At 36.1% G+C, this 12,149-nt stretch overlaps 1 protein-coding gene across 2 annotated transcripts in view; it reads left to right on the plus strand.

Moving 5' to 3' along the window:
* Positions 1-12,149, plus strand: part of Mhcl (Myosin heavy chain-like) — a 403,602-nt gene that overhangs the window by 352,486 nt on the left and 38,967 nt on the right. For both annotated transcript variants that reach the window (XM_089645046.1, XM_089645047.1), the window contains one exon: positions 3,289-3,378. In XM_089645046.1, the coding sequence (XP_089501172.1) occupies positions 3,289-3,378 (90 nt within the window). The remainder of the gene's footprint in view (positions 1-3,288; positions 3,379-12,149) is intronic.

Raw genomic sequence — 12,149 nt, forward strand, 5'->3', positions numbered from 1 at the left:
AAAAAGTACACGCTGACTGCCAATGATTCGACATTGTCAATTTATACGTATTTTTAACTTTTGCATAGCCGTCTGACCTTTATTTATTTATTTATTTATTTATTTATTTATTTATTTACGGACAAATAGTCCATTAACAACATATTAATTACACGAATAAGTTTTATAAACAGAGATGACAGTGAAAGGAGAGCATATATAAATGAGGAGCGAAGACAATAACAATGACAATAATAATATAAAAGTAAGAATGGGAGATAATAATAAGTCAAAGCATGAAGATGGTTCAAAGGGCATTAGAAATTAGACATTGCGTATTGACTGTCGAAAGTCATTTAGGCATATACCACAAAATTCAATGCTTTGACTTGACAGTGAGTTGACAAGTCTCGACATTCTGGACAAAGGAGAATGGTATCCATAATTGGTAGAATGTTGATTGACGAACAGCAATTCATTATTTCGGAGTCTACGGGAAGGGATGTTGAATTGGATAAGTTGCAACAAAGCAGGTGAGTCTGTAATACCATTGATAATCTTGAATATGCAAATCAGATCAGTGTCCCTTCTACGTTTCTCCAAAGAAGAAATGTTTAAAGTTTGTTCAACTTCATCATATGAGTACTCTCCTCTTTCAAGACCCAACCTCCAAGCGATTATTTAGGATTGTTCATACATTTATTACCTTACGTACAAAAAAACATAAAAACTCCGACAGTAAATACAAGCTTTGGACAAAGACACTACCAATACCATGCTATAAAAGCTTTCAACAGTGTAAAACTTGAAATTAAAATTGAGGAAAATAAAAATAAATTACAAAATTAAAAAATGGATTAAACAACAAAAAAGACAATATTACCAAAATGTCATAAAATAAAACCTACACGTAACACACAAAACCAATATAAACACACATCACTCACAAACACCAAGATTATATTTTAAATGTATTATTTTCTCTTTAAATGTATTATGTAGATTGTATTTTCATATTATAAAATGAAGGCCTCAGCACGGGCAAGCCACCCAGTGAGGCCAACATTACTGGAAAACTTTGAAATGTAAAAAATATTGTACCAAATAAAAAAATAAAAAAATAAAAAATTGGTCTGGATATCAATTAGTGCGACCGTGCTGTATAAAATCGTCGGTAGTTAGGCCTATCGATCTGATATTGTTAAGTCATCGATTTCTCTGTATAAACTATAGCTATAGACCCCGTGGCCATTACTTAGAATTTTAAAATATATATAGGATTTTATTAAAAATTAAAAGTCGTAAAAGTTGTGGAATTTTATGGATTGTTATTTGTAAAGTGTAAGCTTAATTATGTATGTGCGATTCTTTCAATATGGGCTTTATAAAAAGAGGAGTCCAGATCGTTGTGCAGTGTTTTAAGTGGGGGCGATTATAAGTACGTGGTCTAAAGGTAATACGGAGTCTTAAGGATAAGGATTTGATGTGCAAATTGATTAAGGAAAAGGCGGACTGACTGTGAGGAAGATGTTAAGTGATTTTGGTGATGAGTGACTGGGGACCAGAGAGATCAAATCCATCAATGATGTGATGAATGATGACTGACTAGTTGTGCCACTTCGCTGGTCTAAACGTTGATCTATTGATAACCCAGAACCACGGTGACTTTGTTTTGACGGAAGCAGTCACGGTCAAAGAAATTAAAATTAATTACCAAACAATGAATTATCTTTATTACAAATTTCGATGGAAATCCACCAAGAATCATAAATATATTATTCTTGGAAATATCTACATAACTCAAGATTTTCAAGAGGTCGAAATATTTGTCATCATTTTCTCAACTTCAATGGTGAAGTATTTATTGTTTTATGTGATAACTAGCTGAATTCCCCGGCGTTGCCCGGGCTTTACACAGGTATTTTCGGAATCTAATGTAGGCAATGACCTTCATTTCCCATCTCTTTTCCTATTGAAAAATAACAATGTTTCATTTTGTCTCATTTTGGCAGAATAATTGGCATTTACAACGCCCTTAAGAGGAAGCTACAAGCCAAAAATATTCTTGGTATACCTTATATTGCAGGTAATAGGCATTAAAATCACTTGACAAACAGAGTCTAGAAACGTTCGATGTCAAGCAAAAAACTGGTTTTTATTTATTTTCTTAATAATTTTATAAGAAAGCAAAAAAGTTAATCAAGTGAAACTGTCACAGATAATCAGATAATAATGTATTTTTTAAAAGTTGTTTCCTTTATGCCTTCATAAATTTCTATTGGAAAATATTTTTTTTTGTAGCTTACATTTATATTTTTTATTTAGTAATTTATTTTTTTATTTGTATTCTACTCAAGCTAAGCGATAGGAAAACCTTCAATTTATCTAAAGCATATATTTTGGTATTCATAATGTTCACCAATTCGTTATAAAGAGTAATCAAAAGAGTGATTTGGCATTAAGCTTCGCCTTAAGATTATTTTTCACAAATGCGGCGCAATACAAATTTATTTATTTATTAATTAATTTAAACGCCCTGATGGGCTTTTACATTATACATATTTTACATAATTTACTGCATAATACAGTGACAACAGAATGTTTTTATTTTTAAAACATCAACACAAAAATAACAATTTTCTTAGCTAGTTCATAACATCTATAAATGACCTCATTTGCTTCTTCAAAATTATAAATAATATTATTGATTCACCTACTCTACTGCAACTCATTCCCTTCAATATCCCCTCGCACAGACTCAGAAATAATGAACTGTTCTTCCTCAACCATCATTCGACAAATTATGGATCTTATTCACCATTGTCCAGAATGTGTAGACTGGTCAACTCAAGTTAAAAACTTTAACTTTTTTGGAATGATTTTTGCCAGTCGCTAAACAAGTGACGGAATATTATAAGTGTCCTGTGGTCCTGACCCACGGCGTATTCTTGACTTGATTCGACTTGTCACTTTATTTTCTTATATTATATCTACCATATGTCTTTGCTTTCATGTACCTTTGTCTACTCCTGTATTTTTCATTTTACTTTATTCGTGTTATTATTTTGTAATTTGGACGATGTCCGTTAGTAAATAAATAAATAAATAAAACAACTAATATACGCAATCACTCTTTAAATTTGCTACATAATAATGTCATAATTATAAATTATCCAATTATCGTTGTTATTAGAAATTCGAGGCAGAAAAAACTATGCTAATTTCAAGCCGCCCGATTTTACCGTTTGAGAGTATATATCCATATACTATTTAGAAATTTAAACTAACTATTTTCTGTTTTGTCAACAGGAGGAACTCGAGGCTCTGAAGATAAAGACAGAAAAGTTAGAACTGGAGAGGGCAGACCTTAAACATGAGAACGACAAACTGGAGAATAAGGTAAGATTTATTTTAATGTATGAGTGGTGTGGTTCTGTCATGGCCTGCCCTGTGCAGGTGCAATTGGAGCAGTCCGCTCTGGGCGCCGATAATACCCAACAGCTAACAAGAAGAACAATACCTAATTATACCTAACAGCTATAGAAGAGTATGTATGAATGTGAATGAGGCAAGGAGTGTGTGCCAAGACCGAGTTGTTTGGCGGAACGGCGTGATGGTTAGTTAGTTGGTTAGTTTTAGCTAACAACATTGCGTCATTAAGGTTTTTACTAGCGCCAGGCGTCGCGTCGTTTGGCTCAGGGCCAGCCCTGGCTTCTGTTTGTGGATTGGAGATGAACTTCGATATTAAATGCGAAATACAGCTACTACACAACCAATAATAACTCATCATTAATAATTAATTGTACACAATTGCCGACCCTGTACAAATCGCAAGTGCGCCCCACTTTTGAATTTGGCAGCCACCTCGAGTCTGGAGCCCCAAAATACAATAAAAAACCCCTTGACTCTTGTGCAGAAACGGGCGGTCTGTTTAGTATTTTAACAAATGTCTTGCAATCTTTAGAGCATGGGAATGCTATCCTTTGTCTACAGGTATTTCATTTTATGATGCTTAGATGAATTAGCGTCATCCCTTCGGCACTGGTGTATTGTTGGGTAACACGCCAAACGCGTGCCTAACATTTGTACTCGATTGACATTTGTCACATGAAAACGGATCGTTTCTACGATTCGTTCTTGAGTTCAACAGCTCGACTTTTGAACCATTTGTCGGCTTCTGTCTGTCATTGTTTCATCCACTACATGGGTCGCTTCAAGCCACATGTTCACGACTTCCTTTCCTCAAAAAATTCATCCACACACCATCCCCAAAGTCGATATATGCCCCGAGAGAAATTATTTTCTGTGTGGAATTAACGAAAAAAAGCTACCCTACCTATTCAGAAGATAAATCCCATCCTAATACTAAATACAAAACAAATTAGGTCTATCAATTTCAATAGAGCAATAATTTAAGTATCCTAAAACAATTATAATTTGACAAATCTCTTATAAGCACGAAATTAATTACATACATGTAAAACAAGCAACAACTTCAAGATACAAAAGTGAAGAGTTAACACTCGGGCTTCCCACCTCGGGAAAATATTCGCACAATTTGTGGCATCACGATAATTTTGCTGGTTGAAAGACAATGCAACGATATGCAGCTTTTTGACGCAAAGCGTTCGTGATATCAACAACAGTTCCGTCTGAATCTCTGGTCCATCTCATCTCGTCTGCACCATCCCTGGTTACAGATTTAGATCGTCTGCCGGACTAGTCCAGCCACCAGCTACTGACAATGTTCTGTGCTCGATGTTCAGTATATAATTATACCTAGTCGAAGGCGGTCAGCGAGCCGCGGCCGGCCTCTCGTGCCAGCCGCCCATTATATCGTCGCGTACCCCAACATTTATCATTATTTAACGAATCGAGAATTTATAAAATAAATTTTATAAACTACCAGCGTTGTTTATGCGCCATGATTGTCACAGTTTGTTATATCTTATTCGCAGTGTGTGTGTTGTTACTATCCAGCGCCCTTGAAGTGATTTTGAACAGATACGGCGCTATACAAATCATCCAAATATTATTATTATTATTTTCATCACTCCATTTATCTGCATTTATCTTAGGTACAGGCAGATATGATGATACCTGCACATAAGTCTCCACATAAACCTCCATCTTTTAAAATGCAGATTCGTTGAGAAATGTGGATTGATCCTGTCTTTGCTTACATCAGCTTTCGTATTAAGTGATTATAGCACATGTTCATAGTAATCTCTTTAAACCATCCTTTTCCGAGTGGAACATGTCATCATTTTTTGGATGTCATCTTTGAGCATGCTGTGTGGAAGGTGCTTTTAAGGAAATATGATGGGTAGATATGAATCTGGAGTGAGTCAAGGAGTGACGGAAGGATGAATCCATCCCTCCCGCTGCGGTGCTAGGCGATGGGTCGAGAGTGTTCAGCTAAATAGGCCAAAGGGTCTCCCCCAACTGGCCTCTCTCTATCCGGCAATGCAGTGGGCAGCCGCATTCCCCACTAAGACTTGAACAAACCTCACCCCAAGAACCCGGACATTCCTGCTAAGTCGCCAAACGTAACGAACCACTTGGGGCAGATATAAAAAATTATAATCGCAACCCCTTGAAATTCAAATCTTTGAGTTGTCAATCACCGTTTGGAACGCTGTGTGTAAAATTATGCGTGATATTTACGAGTAAATCCTTGCAGTAGATAAAGGGTTCTCAACCGGGTCGATTGCTAAGCAAAAATAGAGATACTGAAAAATTGAACCATCTATGAACGCTTAAGGGCCACTTTTTGTGGTATTGTTTAACAGCGGTTCTCAACAAGTTCAGGTGTCCCTTTGGATGTTTCAAAACATAAATTCTGACAAAACCCGTGGAGCAAATCGATGGAAAGTCAATATTATGCCAATTTAAGAAAATTGAAATTCTTTACTGCGTGTGTTAAATCAGATGCAAACTTTCACCTGAATTGTTTATCAAGAGGTCTCAACTCCCGGAGCCCGTGGGACTATGGCATTCCCAATTCGTATATTTTTTAATTTTATTTACCCCCATGGTGCTTTTAAGTTGGGTACATTGAAAATGTTTACATTTTTATGCTTACAACCCCAGGGTTGTAACTCGACACACTAGGCATAAGGACCTTTTTAAACGTCACCATTTACAAACAAATTATATAGCAAACTCGCTAATTCCTCCCCTACATAGTTTAGCAAATGAATATGCTAATGATATCGACATTTTTTAACATTAAAAAAATCGATGTAACATACTTAATGATTTTTTATGTCAAGATATTATTTCTGATAATTTCAGTTCATTATTTTTATATTTCTTTTAATTTTATCCAATTGTAAACCACTGCAATGCAATAAATTATTTTTTATTATAGATTATGCACAGACCGCTCAAAATTCATAACATATCACTCGATCTAATATGTATTATTTCATAATATATACTTTTTGGTTCCATGATAACTCAACACAGTGACAATTCAACACACTTTTAAAAAGTGATATAAAGTCATTAGGAAGGATGAAAATTTTTTTTTTTTAACCTAACCTTTCCTAACCTACTTAACCCAGTTAATAAAAATCACTTTCCATGACTTGATATAACTTTTTTTAAATGTGATGATTTATCCGGTCACAATACTTTTTATATGCTTTCTGTAGGTAGAATTGAATAAAATCACTTTCTCTAATTGTTGATACTTAGGTGCTTTATCAGGACTAAAACCGTGAAAAATCGAATATCGACTGCTTGTAGCAGTCATTGTCGGTTACTTCAAGCTGCGACTACTCAAACGCGACAGTTCGTGAATTCGTATATCGTCTTCTTATAACAGTCCGTGTATTCCCAGCTTAAGGTCATTTGTCCTGTAATAACTCTAAAATTAATTCTTGTTGACTGACCGTTATATCAAATTTAATTAATCATTCCCAATTAATAATAAACGCGTACGAGCTTCAACACAAAACAGAACAACATTAATCATTTTTGATTGTTTTTATTTTATTTGGTCGTTCACTGATCTCGTCTAACATGCATTAAGCCTAGTTTATCAATGCTGACTTGTAAACTTGCATTACGTTTGATCTTCTTCTTCGTTTGTGTGTTTTAACAGTTTTACGGGCTTAATTTTGTTGCCATATTTGGCACAAATAAAAAACAATGACATGAAATCGTTTTTATTAACCTTTACGTTCCTGAAGGTTAAAATCTCGTACGATCTGAAGGTGGATCACTAGGGTCCCCCATATATCGCAGAGTGATCGTGACTAATATTAATATTAATTTTGCCCTTTCCAGTAACACTCCGTTATTAGTTACTAATAATAATAACATGGCATTTATATATCGCAGTTTAGTGTCATTTCACCTACTGTTTTAATCGGATATTGCTCATCTTCGCCCAGTAGTCAATCAATATAAATCGAGCATAACTCAAATACATGTTTTATAGCCCTTTACAGTAAAATGAACCTTTAACAAGCGCACTAGCGGGTTGTTTGCGGCAAGGATTTCTTTATTTTTGAAAATCCGCGCGGGGTGGGGGGGAGGCAATGTCGTCGGAATTTGATAGATATAGATATTATTTAATATCTTAAAAAAGAGTATAATTTTTTTAATCTATATTATATGTACGTGATATAAAAATAACGTTTTCGCCGGGAGGTTTTTTTAAACCCCACCGGTGCGGTAGGGTTAAGCCCCTGAAACTTTTATTGGGATTTTTATGTGCATTTTAACTACGATACCCAGCGTACTTTTGTGAAAATAAGATGTTTTTGGCGCCTAGTTGATGATGGCTTTTTTTTCAATTGATAAATAAATATAAAGATAACAGAAGTTGGCTGTCATCGCGGCAAATCTTCTCCATGTTGGCTGTAGTCGGGAACTGAAATCGTACCAGTCGCATAGATAGAGAGCATAGACAGAATGATATGTGATCCCAGTCCAGTTTTGAAGTATGCAAAAGATTTTTTATTTTGGCCTCCAGTAAATTTAATTTGGTTAATTTGTGGTGCTTCGCCATTTATTCATAATATGTAGTATATTTGCGGCAGGTTCCCGAGTGGTAGATACTTTCAGTATCGCCTTGGTGTAAGACCACCATTCAGAATCAAAACGTTTCTTGAAATGTTTTTGCCCGCGTTTTTAGTGACCATATCTGAATAGCTACTTACCCACTTTCATCTTCGCCATCTCCTTCCCCTCCCCCTACCTTAAGCCTCGTGGACAATACTCTCAGTATCTTCCTAGTGAGCGACCACCATTGAGAATCTAAAAGTTGCTTGAAATGGCTTTAGCTATGGTTAGAGACCAACTATAAAGAGCCAGCCACTTCCCGAACCATTATATTTCCCTTCTTTTTCTCGTCCACCACTTACTTCGGCCTTGGTTTTGACACTTCAAAACTTGGGATGCCTAATTTTCTAGGTGTTGACCACCATTTATAGTGAAAAAATTGCTTGAATTAGCTATGTTTAGCGACTAGGTCTGAAGAGTAGGTACTTCTCAAGCTTCCCATTGTCCCTTTCTTAATTCCACTTGTTGCATTGGTTCCGGGTTGTTGTATTTAATATTTTTTCTTTTTATGTCGATCTCGTCAGATCGGAAGATTTTGTTTATAGTGATTATTAATTCGGCATTATAATTATTATATGCCCCATCAAATTAATCTTACGAATCCCCGAATCCTTATTGATCCAAAACCACCCAAGGAAGGTCAGGACGCTCCGCACTGAATCATATCGGCCTCTTATATCTGTAAGATTTTGCTTTATAGCTACTTATATAACTACTTCATTAATCCTACAATTCCCCGAATCCCTATTGAACCAAAACCACCTCAAACCAAGCCAGGACATTAAATAATCGACCTCTTATTTATACAAGATCCCCTATATAATTATGTTATTCAAAATTTGATTGAAATAGTTTTTGGGGGGATTGGTTTATTGTGGCGGGTATATGTATTGTCGCCTCGAGAATCATTCATTGGATAACCAACACCTCTGCCGTAGGTCACCCCAAGTGGTCCGCTACGTTTGGTGACTTAGCAGAGATACCCAGGTTTATGGGGTGAGGTTTGTTCGGGTCTTGGCCGCGGCTCCGAGAGACTAGTTGAGGATGATCTTTGACTACTCTAGCGGGACTCTCTCGAAACATCGCCTTGCACCACAGTGGGAGGGATGGATTCATGCGTCCGTCACTTCTGCACACACTGACCCCCAGATTTCTACTCACCCCTCATACCCTTTTCCTTCCCAGAACTCCTTCATTTCCTAAAGAATCTCTCCACACAGCATCCCCAAACATGAACTTGGCTCAGATGGGAATTTTTTTCTTCAGGGCCTCCTGTGTGGAGCTAATGTAATTTTTTTACATAAATAAGAGGCGGAATTGTGTCCTGGCCTGATTTGACTTGCTTTTGATTGAATAGACCAAATAGTATTGACTGGTGCAGTCGAGCTGCGTATCGGGGACTGAAATAGCCTCCAATACCACTAAGTCTTGCATTGCCGTATAGTTTATTTGCGATGGGTTTGCTAAACAGGTCACTATTTTATCGTAGCCCCTTGTCGACAGATTCTGCAGCTCACACGTCGGTAGATGATCGTCTCGTAAAATACGTAAAGACTTTATGCGTAATGAATAACGTAAATGTGCGGAGATAATGATGATAAGTTCGTGATGCGTATTGTGCCAGAATGTGCTAGGATAAAAAGCGATAGCTTCGTGATAGGTGTGTTAGAGTGTGCGGAAATAAACGGGTAATTAGGTAAACCTGGCTAACTTCGTGATATTTGTGTTGAAATATGCGAAAAGAATCGGGCAATTACTGTATGTAAATTGAAGAAAAAATGGGAAATAAGATGAACTGAGCTAACTTTGTGATACTTAACTAACTTAAGGCGATGCCATACGTAGTAATGCAAAATCATGTGTTTTTGGTTTGAAAATTTGGTCCCCTAGAAATGTTTCAGATGCTTTAATTAAATAATGCGAGTAGAATACATCTTGGCCTTTGAAAAAATCTAGTATTTTTTAGACGAGTCTTTTTATAAGCCCAGAACAAAAATAATGTATAAGACCTATGAAAACTGCTTTAAAGTTCAAAATCTCCTACTTACGAACCCATTTTCGGTTATGATTTTATTGTATAATGTGGCAAATTAAGTTATTTATAAAATGATCGAAAAAAAAAAATATTTATGCCTGAACATACACAAAATAAAATAAAAGGCACTTTTTGGCCATGTTTTTTTCTTGCATAAATCAATACAGGCGGATGGTGTTAAGCGGGAATTTAAACCTTATCGCCATCTACGTAAGGGTTGTTATTGATAGCGGCTCAATTTAAAATATTACACGACGTAGTGCATCGCCTTAACTTAAGAAACTGGCAATGTCGTAAACCAAGCTAACTTCGTGATAGTAAATGCGTTATTAATAGAGATCAAATTTAGAGTTGTAGTATCGAAATTGGTCAGGGTAGGTATTTAAACATGGAGTATGTTGATTGCGATATACGAGTATATTTAAAAATCATTATTGTCAAACTGACAAAGCCTGACGGCGTGTTCAGACAAATGTTTAAAATATTTGATTTGTTAGCTAATCCTAAACTCAATGTAGCGGTTGAAATAAGAATATATTTTGTACTGGATTTCATCTAACATAGGATAAGCTATCCAACTAAAGTAAAACTAAATATCACAAACTTATCATGCAATATCACGGACCTCTAGCACAGTTTACTATACGGCGGACGGGGTAGAAGAAGGTTGTGTACTATTATATCCTTCCTAAACACGAGTTATTCTCAATTAGGGAGGTATTAATTAAAATCAAGAAACATATATTATATATTTATCCCTATTAAAAAAAAAAAAAAATCATGTCAAAATATTTTATCAATATAATATATTATGCATTTTTTTTTGACAAATGAAAAAATAAACTTATATAATATATTGGCTATTTATATCTAATCACTAAACTTAGCTAAATCCATTTCAAGCTCTCTCGACCCATCGCCCTGCACCGCAGTAGGAGGGTTGGATTCATATGTCCGTTACTCCTGAACCCCAGATGCCTACCCACCTATCACACTTGTTTCCTTCCCAGAGCTTACCCCCTCTTCCTGTCTTTAAAAGACACAGCATCTCTAAAGATGACATAGAACCCGAGGGAAATTATTTGTTGTGCTAATGTTAAAAAAAGCAGCGTTTAAATTCTGGATGGTGGTATTTGAAACTAATTTTGGCAAGATCCATTGTTAATTGTAACACACGGTCTTTGCGAACAGTTTTCATTTCTTTCAGTTATTTTTTCTAATGATTGACAACAAGTTTTTGGCGTATTTCCGCTGCGAGGCAAAAAACCGTCTCAAGTAGTTTTCAGTAAGAAGTCAGTCTCTCTCCGGCGGTCTACGTCCGCAGAGGTTTGCCAAGTATTCGGCCAAGTTTGTTGTGCAACGCAACTGAGGAACGGGACCCGTGATCACTGCCATCTTCTGGTGTCTCCTGCTCTCCGGGATATCGGGAACACTCGGCGACCAGGAATCGCTTGGTCCGGATGTCGTCCGGCCAGGAAACTCGGAACTAAACTTAACCGGGACCCGGAAATTAGTGACAAAGTGATTTAACAGTGTGAATTTCAATAAGTATAACAGTTTTGATGGATTTGGTGGTATCGTCGAGTTAGATATAAAAAATCTTAAAGTTGTGATGGTCGATGTAACTAAGGAACATGACATAAAGATCCCCACAATTCTGTATTGTCGATTGGCACACGTTGCTTAATTATCAACCTACTCTTGTTATACCGACTATTGGCTTGGTCATGATTTGTCTCCCTGTGGCGACCCAGACTTCTTCCTACTACTCGTATATCCTAATCACATTTGGAGTTGGTTTTGTGGTGTAAATTGGAATATTTTAACCTTTTTTTAACTTCACCCCTAAGATGCCGAAAAAATGGAAAAAAAGTTAAAAAAATCGATTGTTCAGATCGAAAAAAAAGGTATTTTGCCTTCTCCGTGTGATGTAGATTCACCAGTTTCTCGCTTTTACCACGAGCTTCCGGACACCGTGTATATTCTACTGCCATTCCTTTCTCAATATAAATAAATCCAACAAAATTATTGGCGTATCACCAAATTATGAAATTTAAAA

Source organism: Hesperophylax consimilis, chromosome 22, assembly GCF_061612785.1.
Source record: "Hesperophylax consimilis isolate HC1 chromosome 22, BYU_Hcon_1.0, whole genome shotgun sequence".
In the NCBI taxonomy this organism is placed as follows: Eukaryota; Metazoa; Arthropoda; class Insecta; order Trichoptera; family Limnephilidae; genus Hesperophylax; species Hesperophylax consimilis.